Source organism: Pelodiscus sinensis, chromosome 18, assembly GCF_049634645.1.
Source record: "Pelodiscus sinensis isolate JC-2024 chromosome 18, ASM4963464v1, whole genome shotgun sequence".
Lineage (NCBI taxonomy): Eukaryota > Metazoa > Chordata > Testudines > Trionychidae > Pelodiscus > Pelodiscus sinensis.
The window spans coordinates 3,312,341-3,331,049 of NC_134728.1; the positions used below are offsets into that span (position 1 = coordinate 3,312,341).

The 18,709-nt window shown below is 49.3% G+C and overlaps 2 protein-coding genes across 15 annotated transcripts in view; one reads left to right on the forward strand and one right to left on the reverse strand.

Annotated features, from left to right (window-relative positions):
• Window positions 1-17,642, reverse strand: part of STMN3 (stathmin 3) — a 63,657-nt gene extending 46,015 nt beyond the window's left edge. The window contains exon 1 of one of the 4 annotated variants that reach the window (XM_075900959.1): window positions 17,519-17,642. Coding sequence is in view for 1 of the 4 variants with exons in the window: in XM_075900955.1 (XP_075757070.1) it covers window positions 17,519-17,547 (29 nt within the window). In the remaining 3 variants the exon portion in view is untranslated. Of the gene's footprint in view, window positions 1-7,546; window positions 7,699-17,183; window positions 17,319-17,518 lie in introns of those variants that run through there. The other 3 variants (XM_075900955.1, XM_075900956.1, XM_075900957.1) reach the window with 3 other exon arrangements.
• RTEL1 (regulator of telomere elongation helicase 1) overlaps window positions 17,396-18,709 on the forward strand; it is a 122,562-nt gene continuing 121,248 nt past the window's right edge. For 8 of the 11 annotated variants that reach the window (XR_012896471.1, XR_012896472.1, XR_012896475.1 and 5 more), the window contains exon 1: window positions 17,646-17,818. The gene's annotated coding sequence lies outside the window, so the exon portion shown is untranslated. The other 3 variants (XM_075900945.1, XM_075900944.1, XM_006132448.4) reach the window with 3 other exon arrangements.

Sequence of the window (18,709 nt, forward strand, 5' to 3'; positions counted from 1 at the left end):
CTGGATTCTCTGGCCATCTTGGAGTCTCCTTCAAGTGCCTGTACTAATGACAAACCTTAGGGAAGACACTGCAAGATGAAATCAAAAATCATCACCTTATATTGTCATCCAGTCTGCATAAACACTGATCCAATATGAAATGCTCCAAACTACTTTCTTTTGTAAAGGTCACTGCATTACAAATGCAGCATCTGACTTAGGGTGTCTAGGGCTGGAGTCGAACTAAGCTACGCAACTTCAGTTACGTCAATTGTATAGCATAAGTTGAAAGAGCTTAATTCAGCTTTTGGCGCTGTTTACAGAGCAGGAAGCTGAAGGAAGAGCACTCTTCCTTCAACTTCCCTTACTCCTTGTGAAATGAGGGTTACAGGAGTCGGAGTAAGAAGTCCTCCAGCTTGCCATTATTTCAAAATAAAGGCTTGTAGCATAGATGCACACTGTTATTTTGGAATAACTCATGTTAACGCTACTGTGTAGAGGTATCCTCAAAGAGTATGTCTACACTACAAAGTTAATTCGAACTAACAGCCGTTAGTTCGAATTAACTTTCATAGGCGCTACACATGCAAACCGCTAGTTCGAACTTAATTTGAACTAGCGGAGCGCTTAATTCGAACGAGGTAAACCTCATTCTATGAGGACTAATGCCTAGTTCGAATTAAGTCGTTCGAATTAAGGGCTGTGTAGCCACTTAATTCAAACTAGTTGGAGGCTAGCCCTCCCCAGCTTTCCCTGGTGGCCACTCTGGGCACAACCAGGGAAACTCTTCTGCCCCCCTCCCGACTCTGGAGCCCTTAAAGGGCCACGGTCTGGCTACGGTGCTTGTGCCAGTTGCAAGCCTGCCAGCACCCAGCCAGCAGACCCTGCACCTGGCACGGGATGAGCCAGCCACCCGCTGCCACCCAGCCCTCCCTCTCTTTCCAGGACCAGGCTTGAGGCTTCCAGGAGCCTGCCCGGGGCTGCAAGAGGCAGGCGCCCGCCTGGTCTAGTGCGGAGATCGTGGACCTCATCGAGGTTTGGGGGGAAGCCTCCAACGTCCATGATCTCCGCACTAGCCACAGGAACGCGGCCGTCTACAGCCGCATGGCTGACAGCCTGGCTACCAGAGGACACATGTGGACCTGGGAGCAGGTCCGCCTCAAGGTCAAGGACCTGTGGCAGTCCTACTCCAGGGCCTCCCAGCCCGGGGCCGACCCAGAGGCCTGCCCCCACTTTGAGGCCCTGAACCGCATCCTGGGGGCTCACGCCATCCATGCCCCCCGGGTGGTGATCAATCCCGGGGCAGAGGGACCCGTCCTGGAGGAGGAGGACGCCAAGAGCCAGGAGTCTGCAGGGAGCCTGCCCAGGACCCAGGACCCCCCGAGGCACCCCACAGACCACATCGTCTGTGTCGTCCGAGGCTGGGGAGGGCTCCACATGTGAGTGCCATCATGCTCCCCTTATGTGTTTGGGGGGCCTGGGGGGAGAGGGAGCCCAGGGACTGTGCGCCTGGGCCTTGCCCAGCATGGAGCAGCAGCTGGGTGTCACGCAGGGGTCCTGGACCGTTCCCCACATGCCGACCTCACCTTGCAGAGGGGGGCTGGGTTTCACCCACCGTGTCCCCAGGGAGAACTGACCACTGCTCTTGTTTCACCACAGCCGCAGCACCTGGAACTGCAGGGTGCACCACCCCTCCTACAACAGCCACCCGCACCCGGGCCAGCAGGCGCGCTAGGAACCTGGAGGAGTACCAGCGGTGGCACCTGCGGCTACTGGAGCACCAGATCCGCATCCAGGAGCACTGGGTCTGGGAGGACCTGCGGCTGCAGCAGCGGAGCTTGGAGGTGTTGGAGGAGCGGAGTCGTGCCCTCAGAGGTCACCTCCAGACCCTGGTGGACAGGTTCCTGCCTCCTCCTGCTCCAGCCCCTGCGGCTGCCCCAGCTCTCGCTCCTCCTCCCACTCCTGATCCCCCTCCCGCTTCCTCCGCACCCCCCGTCCCTCCTGCCCCACCCTCCTCACCCACTCCCCCCCGATGCCCCCGCACCTGCAGTGCTGCGAGACAGGAGAGCCAGCAGGGCCCCCAACCCTGAGCTTTCCCTTCCCTTCCTCCCCTTCCAGCTCCCTCCTCCCAGGTTTCCCCCTCCCCTCTCCCACCCCAGCTATGTAAAATAAAAAGAGATTTTTGTTGGAAAAACAGGTGTCTTTATTTGACATTAGGAAGGGGGGTTAGGAAGGGGAAAGGGGAAGGAGGGGAGGGTGGAAGAAGGCCCCAGTGGGGTATTCAGGGAGAGTCCAGTCCTCCTCCTCCACCTGGAAGCTCTCCCGCAGGGCTTCCCGGATCCGGACGGCCCCCCGCTGGGCCTCCCTGATGGCGGCAGTGCAGAGTTGCACGTACTGGCCAGCCATGCAGTCAACCTCAGCCATCCAGGCTGGCAGGAAAGCCTCCTCCTTCTGCTTGCACAAATTGTGCAGCACACAACATGCTGCCACCACGAGAGGGATATTGTGTTCGGCGAGGTCGAGGCGGGTGAGGAGGCACCTAAATCTGGCTTTCAGGCATCTGAAGGCCCCCTCAACCATGATGCGGGCCCTGGTGAGCCTGGCATTGAAGGCCTGGCGGGAGGGGTGGAGATGCCCTGTGTATGGCTTCATCAGCCAGGGCTGTACGGGTAGGCCGCATCCCCCACAAGGCACATGGGCATGTCCACATCCCTGACCCTGATGTGGCGGTCGGGGAAGAAGGTCCCGGCCTGCAGCCTCTGGCACACAGAGGAGTTCCGGAACACCCATGCGTCGTGTGCCTTGCCAGACCAGCCCACATTAATGTCCATGAACTGGCCCCGGTGGTCACACACAGTCTGCAGGAGGACAGAGAAGTACCCCTTGCGGTTGATGTACTGGGAGGACTGGTGTTCCGGGGCACAGATGGGGATGTGTGTCTCGTTGATGGCCCCTCCACAGTTGGGGAAGCCGAGGGCGCCGAACCCCTGGATGGCGGCGTCTGGGTCGGCGAGGTGGACCACCCTGCGGAGCAGCACCCAGTTGATGGCCTTGACCACCTGTAGAGGTACACAGCAAACCGCGAATCACTGGGGCGCCTGGGTGGCTGGGAGTGTTTGTTCCCTGGCATTGCCCCGCGCCCCACTCCCAGAAGCAACCCCCGTGGGCGGCGTGTAGTACGGCCGGGACAGACCGAACCCTCCCGTGCAGGGAACTTTTGCCTCTTCCCCCACCATTTTCCCTGGGGCGGCCCATCCCCTCCTTGCAGCCTCCCTCCTTCCCCGGCCCAGTTGCCGGTGGGTGCCATACCTGCATGAGCACTGCTTCGACGGTGGATCTCCCCACGCCAAACTGCTTTCCGACAGATCGGTAGTTGTCCAGCATGGAGAGCTTCCACAGGGCGATGGCCACACGCTTCTGGAGGGGGATGACGGGCCTCATGCGAGTGTCCCGTTGTTGCAGAGCAGGGGCAAGCCACTCGCAGAGCTCCAGGAAGGTGTCCTCCTTCATCCTGAAGTTCTGGGTCCACTGTCTGTCTTGGCAGCGCTCCAGGACGATGTGGTCCCACCAGTTGCTGCTGGTGTCCAGATGGCAGATGCGGCGGGGCACACTGGCATCCAGGCGCTGCTGCCGCTCCTCCACGACCCCCGGGGAGTCCAGGGGGAGAGGAAGGGGGCTGACGTGCACCAGGTGGTGCAAGGCAGCCTCCACCCATTGCTGGCAGGCTTTCAGCGACAAGTCCAAAAACTGGAGCAGCATGCCCAGGGTGAGCTCTGGCTCCATGTTGCCAACTGCAGCAGCGGCCCCTATGGGAAGCACCGACACAGGCAGGCGGAGAGAAAAATGCTTTGCTGTCCCTCTGCGAGGTAGGCAAGCAAGTGGAAAAGCTGAGAACCGGCTGTCCAGGGGGGTCCCTTTAAGCACGAGCCTCAGACAGCAGCCACACAAAGCAACTACTGACCTGATGCCCTGCCAGAACCAGTTTCAGCTGCCCTTAAATGCGACCCAGCATCCAATCAGTGTGGATGTGCTAGTTTGAATTAGCAAAACGCTAATTCGAATTAGTTTTTAAGTCTAGATGCGCTAATTTGAATTAGCTTAGTTCGAATTAACTAATTTGAATTAGCTTAGTTCGAATTAACTAATTTGAATTAAGTTAGTTCGAATTAGTGCCGTAGTGTAGACATATCCAAAGAGGGACAAATACGTCTAAAACTGGTTACGAGTCTGCTTAAAAAAGATGGCGGTTCTGACCTAGGCTATTGCATCTGGAGGTTGAAAACAATAAAATGATGTGTTGTTTTAGAGCCTGAGCACATGCCTGAAAGCCGGGGATTTCTATGGGTGAGTCTGGACTCCAGCAATGATTTACTGCACAGCCTTGGGCAAATCCCCTATTATCTCAGCCTCAGTTTGGGAAATAAGTTTCCACTTTTGCAAAAATGGGTATTTACTTACTCACCTTTTTTATAGATCCATTATCATTTAAATTTAAGTGTGAAAGTAGGAAGGTGATTTATTGCAGGTACTTCCTGATAGTCAAAAAGACACCGGCCCCATGTGGATCTCAAGGAACTGAATAATTATGTGGTCAAACAAAAGCTGAAGATGGTTACCCTGGGAATCATTATGCCTCTTCAAGAGGATGGTGACTGGCATCTTTAAACTGCTCTTCTATCTATAAAGAAAAAAATTACTTTCACACTGTTGGCACTGGCTTTATGGCTGATCTGATCTATGATTTCATTTTCATCACATCCAAAGATTCTTAATCTCCAGGAGCAAGAATCTTCAACAGATGGCCTCTGTAGTGAAGGGAAAATGTCTTGTCTTGTAACTATGCTTCTCCAAAAATATTATCTTGCACAGGAGCAGCCCTAGATGAGCTGTCGGCAACTGGCGCCCTAGGCGAAATGTGCGATTGGTGCACGATCAGCGCCGCCGCTTCCAAAGCCCTCAACGGCTGTTTATCTTGGCGTCCTAGGCAACCGCCTAGTTTGCCTGTATTGACGGGCTGCCACTGATTCTTGCATGATCCACTCACTCATCAATCTCCCATCAGCATTCAGAGGTTTCCTTTTATTGAGATGTTTCTCTTGCACCTGTTTTTTTATCTTATGTTGATCAACTTCAGTCAAGACATAGGTCCAGTCTACACTATGGCTGTGTCTAGACTGGCAAGTTCTTCTGCAAAAGCAACTCCTTTTGCGGAAAAACTTGCCAGTTGTCTACACTGGCCGCTTGAATTTCCGCAAGACCACTGACTTCCTACTGTCTGAAATCAGTGCTTCTTGCGGAAATACTATGCTGCTCCCGTTCGGGCAAATGTCCTTTTGCGCAAAGCTTTTGCGTAAAAGGGCCAACGTAGACAGCTCAGATTTGTTTTCCACAAAAAAGCCCCGATCGCGAAAATGGCGATCGGGGCTTTTTTGCTCAAAAGCACGTCTAGATTGGCACGGACGCTTTTCCGCAAAAAGTGCTTTTGCGGAAAAGCATCCGTGTCAATCTAGACACTCTTTTCCGCAAATGCTTTTAACAGAAAAGTTTTCTGTTAAAAGCATTTGTGGAAAATCATGCCAGTCTAGACGTAGTCTATGAGTTTAGAGCAAACTTAGCCATGCTAGGTCAATTTTCTAAAGAATGAGTCTACACCACCAAGCCCATTCCACCAATTTTCAGGGCGATTAAAGTCTATTTCTGTGCTCTGTCTTAATGAGAGGAGTAACTTTAAATTCAATCTTGCATGGTCAACTTTGGGATAGTGTAAATGCAGTGCTATGAAAGCTGACATTCTTGGACCACTCTCGCCAGCACTTTCAATTCTGCTGCTCTCCCAGGCACACAGGGAAAGCCCCAGGAAAATTTGCATTTCATTTCCTGTTTGGCTAGCGTGGTAAGCAGGACAGCACACCTCAGCAGCATGCCTGACCATGAATGCCCATGCAGGAGATCCTGGATCTGATTGCTGTGTGGCAGGCAGAACTTGGAAGCTGGAGAAGAAATGCTAATATCTATTGCCAAAATTGGTGAACAAATACTCCAGGGACACCCAGCCGTGTCGCACTAAAATAAAGGAGCTCAGCAAGCATACAAGAAGACAGAAGACAAATGACTGCTTCTATGAGCAGCTGCATGGAATTCTAGGGGAGGGACACAACCAATGTCCCAATGCTGTCTGTGGTTACCTCCCAAGTGACTCTTCAGGCAGTCTCTGGCAACAAAGAGGACATTGTAGATGAGGAAGAGGAGGAAATGGAGTGAGATCCTACCTGCACATCTCTACAAAGCTCTCATAGAGGTTCTCTTTAATCCTTCTCACAAGATTTCTGGGGAGGCCTGCCATATTCTGTCTTTCGTGGTAGGACCAGAGGTGAAAGTAAGCCTAAGTGTGCTGCTCCAGCAAGGAGCTGGCTGGCTGGGGGCTCAGCTGCAGAAGGCAGGGTGTGCTTGCAACCCTCTTCTGGGGGCTTTGCTGCAGGCTGCCATGCTAAGTAGCAAGCAGGTGATAAGGGCTCTGTCAGAGCACAAATCTCCCCACTGGTCCGGAACAGCCCTAGCCCCTCCCTTCCCCCTAGGGCCATTTACAGTGTGTGGGTGGGTGGGGAGGGGGTCTGAAGCCTCCCCTGCAGATTCCTATGGGCACCACATAGCTATTCCCTTTCCCTATCACTGTCAGGGAGAGAGAAGGAAGTGCAGTTTGCTGCATTCCTTCCTCTCCCTCTGGCTGGGTAGGGTAGGGGGTAATGACCTGTGCCATTTCCTCCCACTCCCTGACAGTGACAGGAAGAGGAACAGCAAGCAGGTCCCTGTTGGAATCTTGGGGGTGACTGCAGCCTTCCTGCTCTCCCCACATCCTTTACACACACACAGCACTCCCCTGCCAAGCCCTCCACATCCTCAGCCCTGAGCCCTTCCACACACACTCCATCACACTGCTCTGGGCCCCCCAGCTCCTGCACTGAGCCTCTCTCATCCCTAACCCTGACCCCTTCATCTCTCCACACACCCCAACTTTCTGCCTTCAAGCCCTCCTCACACCCTCCAATCCTGACTCCTGCACGCTGACTCATGCCCCTCCTGCCCAACCGCCTCTCTTCAGCCTCCCAAACTACACCCCACACTTAAGTTTATTACAGTACCATAGTATCACAACCTTCCCAACCTCCTGTTCTCCCCCTAGGGGAGTTGCAATATGATAGTACTTGTAAGAAATATAAATTACTTTCACCCCTGTGAAGGACACTTTCTAGGTCAAGCCAGCAGTAAGTGCTCTGGCACCATTGCATCGCAAAGCATAGCAGCATAAATCCAGTCTTCTGGCCACATTTAATTAGCATCCACTCCCTATCTTGCACTATGATTTGGAGAAGACTGATATAGCACATGGCAATTTGGGTGAAGCAGGGGAACCTCTTCAAAATGGAAGCAGAAGAGCAAGAAGCCAAACCTGCTGCTTACCACGCTTGCCAGCAAATCAAGTACAGCTGCACCGTGCAGGGCTTGTGTGTCTTGTACCTGCCTAGGAGGTGCTTAAAAACATAACTTTGACCTTGTACATAACACATACCTTTGTGTACCACAGAGCTTCATTCATGATAAAAGATTAGCTTCTGCATTCTACAATGTATCTCCTCTAAAGTCTGCTCTTCATTTTTTCCCCTCAATGTGGCTGCAACAGTGAGTCTGTTGCTCACTCTCCCAGGTCCTCCAGCACTTTAGCTATCACAGATCAGAAAGTAAAAAAACATACTTGGGATGACATGTTTAATGAGCAAATGCAATCCACCTGCACCAACAGGATGCATGGAGAACGCTATTGCAGATGATATGAACAGAGCACGAAGAGGGGAGAGCGTGCAGGCTGAGGTGCCTGGTAGAAGCGCAGCATCTGGAGCACAGAGTCTCCCCCTGCATCCTATGCTGAACTACCTGCCCTTCTCATCAAGTTCCATAGCCTCTTCTCCCAGGTACCCTAGAATGGGGAGAGGGGATATCAAGGGCACTCTTGCACTCTACTCCCAGGGATGTCTCCTGGAACCACCATTCCCATACCTGTGATAGTTACACAGAGGGATTGTAATGCCCCTTGCCCTTGTGCCATCCATCCATCCTCAGAGCTCATGTCTTGAACTCCTTTTCTCAGGGGATCAGCCTCAACCCCCCTGCTAGAAACATTTCCCTTACTTACACAGATATTATGGAACACACAGCAAGAAGCCACAAGGGGAATGTTGCTTTTGCTGAGGTCTAACCTAGTCAACAAACTGCAAAAGCATCCCTTTAAATGGCCAAAAGCATGTTCAATCACCATTGCACACTTGCTCAGCCTCTATTGCTGTCCAGACCTCCTGTGTATGGCTTCATGAGCCACGGGTGCAAGACGTAGGCTAGGTCTCCAAGAATAACTATCGGCCTTTCAACGTCTCCAATGGTAATTTTCCAGACTGGGAAGAAAGTTCCATTTTGCAGTTTTCTGAAGAGACTGGGGTTCCTAAAGATGCATATCTGATGCATCTTTCCCAACCATTCCACACTGATGTCAGTGAAATGGCCCTCATAAAGCACCAGTGCCTGAAACATCATTGAGAAGTACCCCTTGTGGTTTATGTACTCTTTGGCAAGGTGCTCTGGTGCCAAGCATATTTAAGCAATGGGTAGCTATCAACCCTTTGTCTTCAGCTGGCTTTTGAAACTGTCTGGCACATCCTAAGACAGGGGTGGGAAAGAGACGGCTGGATCCAGCCTGCCAAGCCACTGAATTCAGTGGCTATGCTACTTTAAGTGGCTTTCTGTGCTGGGCTTTGGGGTGGGAGGCTTTGCAAGCTGCCCCTACCCCCAAGCAAAATCTCTCAGCTCCCATTGGCTAGAGGATCTAGCCCAGCAGTACAGGGTGGTAAGGAGCCCCAGAGAGCAAGAAGGTGGACATCAGTGGCATGATCAGCACACTAAGGAACAACCCCAAGGGGACTTCTGTGACCACAGCCTGTCACAAACACATTCTAAAGAAAGCAACTTTTTTGCCGAATGTGGAGGCCCAGAGTCTTCAACTGAAGTAGATAAGTCTCATTTTTGCAGATAAGAAAGTGGATCTCAAAAGTTAAATGACTTGCCCAAATTTGCATGGTGAACAGAGTTGAGAATAACTCTAGTCTTTAGATTTTCCTGCTCCCTGGAATAACCACTAAGACATATTCTTTCCCCAGGCATGTTGCTCATGAATAACAAAGTACAGCCGCTCCCCAAGTTGCGGACGGTCAAGTTACAACCGTTCGCACTTATGACCAAAGCTCCCATGGAGGGGTTTGTAAAGGTGGTCCACGAGTTACGAACGTGACCCGCGCTTATAAACAGCGTGATTGCACGTAACTCAATGGGGTCCGAGTTACGAACGGATCGAGTTATGGCCAAGTGTTTGGTCCGTAACTCGTTCGTAACTCGGAGAGAGGCTGTATATTGGGACCTATATCCTATTTACAGTTTTAATGGCCTTATTATCTTAGTCCTAAAGTGTTTATTCCTTATGGACAGTCCATGAAATAAGATCGCAAGTTCTGGTACAAGACAAAAGATCGATCTTCAACTTTCATATGTTGACTTCAAATGCACTAGAATTACCATATACAAATACAGGACTGTTTTCTGGAACAAAAAAAAAAACAACATACACATGGGCTCTGAGTTTATTAAAACACTTTACAAATTAGAATTATTGTAGTTTTACAAAACCCTTTTGATATAGGTACGTTCTATTACTGTTTTTAACAGGTGAAGAAACTGAGGCAGGTAGGGGAAGAAACTTGCTCAAGATCATACAATATGAGATGATGCAGCTAAAATGGGAACTGGCAAAGGGAGCAGAATGCAAAGATCCAGGGGATTAGCAAGACTCTGTCCCTCACATACTCACATTCTACTTTCAAGCACCAATAGATATATATTTTAAATGAATCTTATGTTCACAGCTAAGCCAGTAAGACGTACAGCTCCATGTTGGCATCACAGAAACTTGGTGGGATAATACATATGATTGGAATGTTTGTATGGAAGGGTACAGCTTGCTCAGGAAGGATAGACAGGGAAAAAAGGGAGGAGGTGTTGCCTTATATATTAAATATGAACACACTTGGAGTGAGGTGGAGATGGACATAGGAGATGGAAGTGTTGAGAGTCTCTGGGTTAGGCTAAAAGGGGTTAAAAACAAGGGTGATGTCATGCTAGAAGTCTACTACAGGCCATCTACCCAGGTGGAAGAAGTGGATGAGGCTTTTTTTAAACAACTAACAAAATCATCCAAAGCCCAAGATTTGGTGGTGATGGGGGACTTCAATTATCCAGATATAAGTTGGGAAAATAACACAGCAGGGCACAGACTATCCAATAAGTTCTTGGACTGCATTGGAGACACCTTTTTATTTCAGAAGGTTGAAAAAGCTACCGGGGGGAAGCTGTTCTAGATTTGATCCTAACAAATAGGGAGGAACTGGTTGAGAATTTGAAAGTGGAAGGCAGCTTGGGTGAAAGTGATCATGAAATCATAGAGTTCACAATTCTAAGGAAGGGTAGAAGGGAGAACAGCAAAATAGAGACAATGAATTTCAGGAAGGCGGATTTTGGTAAGCTCAGAGAGCTGATAGGTAAGATCCCCTGGGAATCATGACTGAGGGGAAAAACAACTGAGGAGAAGCGATGAGGAGTCCTGTGGCACCTTATAGACTAACTGAAGTGTAGGAGCATAAGCTTTCGTGGGCAAAGACCCACTTCGTCAGATGCATGTAGTGGAAATTTCCAGAGGCAGGAATAAATATGCAGGCCAGGATCAGGCTGGAGATGACCAGATGGATCCAATCAAGGAGGATGAGGCCCACTTCTAGCAGCTGATCTGGAGGTGTGAATTCCAAGAGAATAGAAGCTGCTTTTGTAGTTAGCAAGCCATTCACAGTCTTTGTTTAATCCAGAGTTGATTGTGTCAAACTTAAAGATGAACTGTAGCTCAGCAGTTTCTCTTTGAAGTCTGGTCCTGAAGTTTTTTTGCTGCAGGATAGCTACTTTTAGATCTGCAATTGTGTGTCCAGGAAGATTGAAGTGTTCCCCTACAGGTTTTTGTATGTTGCCATTCCTAATATCAGATTTGTGTCCATTGATTCTTTTACGTAGGGACTGTCCTGTTTGGCCGATGTATATAGCAGTGGGGCATTGTTGGCACATGATGGCATATATTACGTTGGTGGATGTGCAGGAGAATGTATCAGTGACAGTATGGCTGATCTGGTTAGGTCCTGTGATGGTGTTGCTGGTGTATATATGTGGGCAGAGTTGGCACCGAGGTTTGTTGCAAGGATTGGTTCCTGAGTTCGAGTTATTATGGTGCGGTGTGTAGTTGCTGGTGAGAATATGCTTCAGGTTGGCGGGTTGTCTGTGGGCAAGGACCGGCCTACCTCCCAAGGCCTGTGAGAGCGAGGGATCAACTGAGGAGAGTTGGCAGTTTTTCAAAGGGACACTGTTAAGGGCCCAAAAGCAAGCTATTCCGCTGCGTCAGAAAGTTAGAAAATATGGTAAAAGACCTCCTTGGCTTAACCACGAGATCTTGCATGATCTAAAAATAAAAAAGGAGTCATATAAAAAATGGAAAGTAGGACAAATTACAAAGAATAAATATAGGCAAACAACACAGGAATGCAGGGGCAAGATCAGAAAGGCAAAGGCACAAAATGAGCTCAAACTAGCTACGGGAATAAAGGGAAACAAGAAGATTTTTTATAAATACATTCGAAACAAGAGGAAGACCAAGGACAGGGTAGGCCCACTGGTCAGTGAGGAGGGAGAAACAGTAACAGGAAACTTGGAAATGGCAGGGATGCTTAATGACTTCTTTGTTTCGGACTTCACCGAGAAGTCTGAAGGAATGCCTAACATAGTGAATGCTAGTGGGAAGGGGGTAGGTTTAGAATATAAAATAAAAAAAAGAACAAGTTAAAAATCACCTAGGAAAGTTAGATGCCTGCAAGTCACCAGGGCCTGATGAAATGCATCCTAGAATACTCAAGGAGCTCATAGAGGAGGTATCTGAGCCTCTAGCTATCATCTTTGGAAAATCATGGGAGACAGGAGAGATTCCAGAAGACTGGAAAAGGGCAAATATAGTGCCCATCTATAAAAAGGGAAATAAGAACAACCCAGGAAACTACAGACCAGTTAGTTTAACTTCTGTGCCAGGGAAGATGATGGAGCAAGTAATTAAGGAAATCATCTGTAAACACTTGGAAGGTGGCAAGGTGATAGGGAACAGCCAGCATGGATTTGTAAAGACTAAATCATGTCAAACCAATCTGATAGCTTTCTTTGATAGGATAATGAGTCTAGTGGATAAGGAGAAGTGGTGGATGTGGTATACCTAGACTTTAGTAAGGCGTTTGTTACGGTCTCGCATGATATTCTTATCAATAAACTAGGCAAATATAACTTAGATGGGGCTACTATAAGGTGAGTGCACAACTGGCTGGATAATTGTACTCAGAGAGTAGTTATTCATGGTTCACAATCCTGCTGGAAAGGTATAACTAGTGGGGTTCCTCAGGCGTCTGTTTTGGGACCGGCTCTGTTCACTATCTTCATCAACAATTTAGATACTGGCATAGAAAGTATGCTTATTAAGTTTACAGATGATACCAAGCTGGGAGGGGTTGCGACTGCTCCAGAGGATAGGGTCATAATTCAAAATGATCTGGACAAATTGGAGAAATGGTCTGAGGTAAACAGGATGAAGTTTAATAAAGACAAATGCAAAGTGCTCCACTTAGGAAGGAACAATCAGTTTCACACATACAGAATGGGAAGCAACTGTCTAGGAAGGAGTACGGCAGAAAGGGATGTAGGGGTTATAGTGGACCACAAACTGAATATGAGTCAGCAGTGCGATGCTGTTGCAAAAAAAGCAAACATGATTCTGGGAGGCATTAACAGGTGTATTGTGAGCAAGACACGAGAAGTCATTCTTCCGCTCTACTCTGTGCTGATCAGGCCTCTATTGGAGTATTGTGTCCAGTTCTGGGCACCGCATTTCAAGAAAGATGAGGAGAAATTGGAGAGGGTCCAGAGAAGAGCAACAAGAACGATTAAAGGTCTAGAGAACATGACCTATGAAGGAAGGGTGAAAGAATTGGGTTTGTTTAGTTTAGAAAACAGAAGACTGAGGGGGGACATGATAGCCGTTTTTAGGTATCTAAAAGGGTGTCATAAGGAGGAGGGAGAAAACTTGTTCATCTTGGCCTCTGAGGATAGAGCAAGAAGCAATGGGCTTAAACTGCAGCAAGGGAGGTTTAGGTTGGACATTAGGAAAAAGTTCCTAACTGTCAGGGTAGTTAAACACTGGAATAAATTGCCCAGGGAGGTTGTGGAATCCCCATCTCTGGAGCTATTTAAGAGTAGGTTAGATAAATGTCTATCAGGGATGGTCTAGACAGTATTTGATCCTGCCATGGGGGCAGGGGACTGGACTCGATCTCTCGAGGTCCCTTCCAGTCCTAGTATTCTATGATTCTATGTAATGGTGCACCATCTATAATCTGTTTGTTAGCCTTCATCTGAAATGCACAAATCAGAGTCTTTGATTTGGAGCAATAGTCAACAGTATCCATTCTTTAAATCTCCTGCATTATTATAATCTCCTGGAGATATGACTTAATAAACAACTGTGGTTCTTTTGTGAAAGGGCATCATAATGAGAAACGAAACCATCTTGCTTAAACCTGTGAAGTTGTGTGTGTATGGTTTTTTTTTCCAGACCATCCCTTTACAGTTCTTGAAAGAAAATGGATAGCAGGGAGAAAAGGAAACCTCCTAATGCTGGGCTGAAGAGTTGGTCAACTAAGGTAAATGGTGCAGAGAAATCATCAAGTAGAAAGACAGATAGCATGCAGCTAATGCTGAGTCACATCAGTCCCTGAACAAAAGCATAAGCTGACTCATCTTTCTGTTTGTGCTAGGACAGCAGTAACTGCTATTATCTTAATTTAAATAGTGGCAAACATTAAAATACAATTCAATAGAATTACATTACTCTTCATTGTATAACAAAAAATATTTTACAAAGAAATACAATGTATGTATCTACTCACTATACAGATGGAATTCAGATGTTCACTCTCCACTACACTTACTCCTCCCACCATTTTCTGCAGTAGCTGAGTGTTCCCAAACCCATTTGTTTTGGGGTTAAATGTTGTGTTGTTGGGTTCATCCCCAAAGGGATCACATTTTCAAGAAAGTCTGAGCAAAATCAGTTGAACAACTTTTGAGTGGAGCATTGGGAGTGATATCAGGAACAGGTGGAAAAAGAATGTTTTGTTTTCTGTATGTTCCAGAAACTCAAAAAACTGAAGCCACAAATTGTAAACTTGCAGATCTCATTCACACTTAGAAGTCACAGCAAGTTTAAATAGTTTATCGATTAATTTTAAATATACCAGTGTTGTGTGCCTACATTCAAGTATTCACCCAAATTATGCATTCTTTAAGAACACCCCAATTACAGAGGCTCAACACTGCAAACAGGACAAGGAGTAATGGGCTTAAAGTGCAGCAGGGGAGGTTTAGATTGGACATTAGGAAAAAATTCCTAACTGTCAGGGTGGTCAAATATTGGAATAAATTGCCAAGGGAGGTGGTGGAATCTCCCTCTCTGGAGATATTTAAGAACAGGTTAGATAGACATCTGTCAGGGATGGTGTAGACGGAGCTTGGTCCTGCCTTGAGGGCGGGGGGCTGGACTCGATGACCTCTTGAGGTCCCTTCCAGTCCTATTATTCTATGATTCTATGAAACCAAGTATCCCTGCTTCACGGGCAGTGGATGATTCCATACCTTGGGAGGCAAGCCCCCACAACCCTGCCCATTCCACCCCCACAATAGCCTAGCTCCCTCCCCCTCCAGCGCCCCACATTGTGGCTGCTGGCTCATGTCCTCTCCCTGCCCAGGGTACTACCAGAGAGCCAGCAGGCTGCTTGATCAAAGTCTGCACCAGAACTCCAGCACAGCAGCAGCTTCCCTCCACCTTGGAGAGCCTGCGCAGCCACAGCATACCCTGGAGCTCCAGAGGGCAGTGTGGCTCCAGCCTCCCTTGCCTGAAGCTTTGGAGAGCCAGCTGGCAGGCATGGCAAACCCTGCCTGCACCCCTGACCAGCAAGCCTCCTCCTCCTCCAACAGCCAACCTGTTAGCCCCAGTGCTGGGAGGACAGGTGGCATGGCACAACACCCAGTCTTCCTGCCCCAGCCTCTGGCACTGCAATAGCACTCTGAAGGAGCAGATCTGGAGGGGGCCAGGTGAGGCAGTTTAGGAAGGCATTACCTTCTCCTGCCTATTGTATCATAGAATACTAGAACCAGAAGGGAACTGGAGAGGTCATCAAGTCTAGGCAGCAGGACCAAGCACTATCAAGATCTGTGGTATCCACCAGTTCTGAAGCCAAATAGCCACATATGGCTAGTGTATAGCATGTTGGACACCATGGCATCCCTGATAGATATCTGTCCAACCTGCTTTTAAATATCTACAGCAATGGAGATTCCACAACCTCCCCAGGCAATTTATTCCACTGTTTTTCTTAATGTCCAACCTAACCTGCCCTTGCTACAATTTAAGCCCATTTAAGCCCATCTTGTCCTATCATCAGAGGTCAAGAACAATTTTTTACCCTCCTCCTTGTAACATCCTTTTAGATGCTTGAAAACTGCTATCATGTCCTCCCTCAGTCTTCTCTTTTCTAAACAAACCCAATTCTTTGAGTCTTATATAGGTCATGTTTTTTGTTGCTCTTCTCTATTCCTTCTCCAATTTGTCCACATCTTTCTTGAAATGTGGTGCCCAGAACTGGACACAATACTCCCAACTGAGGCCTAATCAGTGCAAAGTAGAGAAGAATCATTTCCCATGTCTTGCTCACAATACTCCTGTTAATGCATCCAAGAATAACTTTTTTTTGCAACAGCATCACACTGTTGACCCATATTTAACCGGTGATCACTTCTGTCCCCTATGAACCCTTTCTGAAGCATTCCTCCCTAGGCAGTCGCTTCCCATTCTGTATGTGTAAATGATACCTGCCGTCCATATTCTGCTTCATGGAACATACAAGTTCTGTTAAGAACGATTGAGTTACAGAAGCCTGAGTTTTTGGTGACTAAATTAAGGACAGATCAATTAAGGATGTTCTTTTAAGTATAGCTTTGTTAGGACTGCAGGAGTTGGGAAACTGGAATTTATAAGTTCTGTATAAGAATAATTTGTATAGACCTAGCCTTAAAGTGTACTGTTCATAAATCTTTCCCTACAACAGCTAAAATTCAGACAATCTACAGGCCAAATTAGTTCAATGCAAATACAAACTTGCCAGACAAAGCCAGTACAAGATGATATCTCCACTAGTTGAATACTTCCAGAAAAAGAATTTTACTGGCACTGCTAAAAAGAGGTCAGATCTCATAATATATTCAAACTTAGCAGCACTGTTTTTTTTAATCTAGGAAATCTGACAAAACATTAGTCAGGATACTTCTGCATAGAGACAACGGCATCGGTGATTGGCTAGAAATCGAGGGTACCTGCAACTGGCTAGAAATGGATATCATTTGCCAGCTTTTGAGAGCATGCCGTTTGTTGTCTATAGAATAGCTCAGTATTTCTCAATCAGTGAGTACCCTTAGGGGCACTAGAGAGAAGTCTGGGGGGTACATACGTACGTCAAGACCACTGAAATTTGGAGAAAACTGAATTTTTGTTTTTTACAGCACTTTATTATGTTTGTACTTTTAACATCTAAAAATGTCATTGCCTGCTCAGCTACCAACAAGTGTGTTGCAATGATAGGCAAAAAAAATGTGTCTGAAAACTGTAGGTACTGGGGGGACTTATTTCTTTAAAGGGATGCCTTATAAAAACCCCATCTCGTGAGGCTTTAAAGTGCTGCACAGTCCTGTTTTTTGTTTCAGCTGCACCAGACTAACAGGGCTACGTTTCTATCACTATTATAAAAAAAAGGCTGAGAGACACTGAATAGCTAATACCGCAGGGAAATGCAAGAGCAGCAGCAGGACTGACAGGGAGCGCGCCCGGGCTTCGCACCTCTAGGGCTCTATGGGACTCTAATTAAACCATCGTTCAGCCTTGTCCAGGGGGCTAGACTCGTGCGGGCGGCAGAAAGGGCCTTTACCTCAGGGGGGGCCCGCGGAACGCAGAGGCCGAAGCAGCGACAAGGGCGGGAAAGCAGGAACAAAGGAGCCCGCCAACGCCCCCCTCGCGGGGCAGGAGCAGCCGCCCACAGCAGGCGGGACCCTGCGGCCAAGGCCGCCGCGTTCCAAGGGGGGGGGTGACGCTGAGGAGACGCGCCGCAGGGGGAGGGGGGGGAACGGCTCCATTCCAACGCTCGGCTCCTCTCCCTGAGGTGAGCGAAGGACGCCCCAAAATGGCGTCGCTCTAACCGACACTCTGCCGGCCCGCGCGGGGGCTCTCAACGGCAACGCGCCCAGCCCGCCCCACCCTCCGTACCGGCTAGAGCTCCCAGCGCTGCACAACATCCCGCCCCCGCCCCGTTCGGCGCGACCTCGCGAGAGCCGGACCGGCGTGGGGGCGGAGGAGGCGGAAGTGACGCCCGCGGCGGCCTCAGGAAGTGCGTCACGGTCCTGGCCGGGCCCGTTAGCACTTGACGCGGGCATTGCGAACGCCGGAACGAACCATTTCCTCGTTGCTGCGGGCTGGGCCTTTTTTTCCCGCCTCTGCCTCCCTCCTTCCCCCCCGGATCGTGCCGGTCCGGCCGCTCCAGGCGGCAGCGCGCGCGGTGTTGCCTTGGTAACCGGCGGAGCGGCGCCGTTGGGGTCCCGCCTACTCCCATTGGGACTCTTGGGGCCGCGGGTCTGCGCCCCTGGCCGGGGCGGGGGGCGGCTCCCCAGGGAAGGCGGGAGGGGGGCTCGCGCCACGCCGAGAGCCTAGGCCGACCCCCCTTCCCCCACCCCGGAGCGCACCGCTCGGCCTCCCTCCGGGCCCAGCCGCGGCCCTTCGTGGGCGGCTTCGGGGCCCCGCTCTTCCTGCCATGGCTGCGGTGTTGTCGGGGGTGCGCAGAGCCCCCGCGTGTTCCCGCTCCCGTGTGGCACGTGGAGATTCACCCCAACGCCTACTCGGCTTTGGGTTTAACGCCTGGCCTCAGGGCCCCGCGAGAGCACCGCATCGCTGCTTGGAAACAAACCGACCGACTGGCTGAGAGTGTAACTGTACAGCAGTGGCACAGCTGCAGTGCTAGGCAGGCCAGGCGTCTGACTGTATACAAGATCGGTCCCTTTTTGGATAGTTCTTGGCTACTGGAACAAAGCTGGACAGGACTTTGTCAGCATTGGCAGGAGGAATGCTATTTTGAACAGTATCAGCAGGGTAGTCGTGTTGGTCTGAATCTGCATAAACAATTAGAAGTCCTGTGGCACCTTATAGACTAACAGATTTATTGGCACATAAGCTTTCAGATGCATCTGACAAAGTGGGTCTATGCCCACAAAATCTGTTAGTCTATAAGGTGCCACAGGACTTCCCGTTGTTTATTTTGAACAGTACTTTGTCCCTACCTGCCTGACCTTGTACATGCGCGGTCAGGTGGCTGCAGCTGGCAGGGCCAAGGTCATGTAGGCAGACCCACTCATACTGCTCGTCGAAGTGCTGAAATGTTGCTTGTGTAAGTGGCCCCCCCTGTAC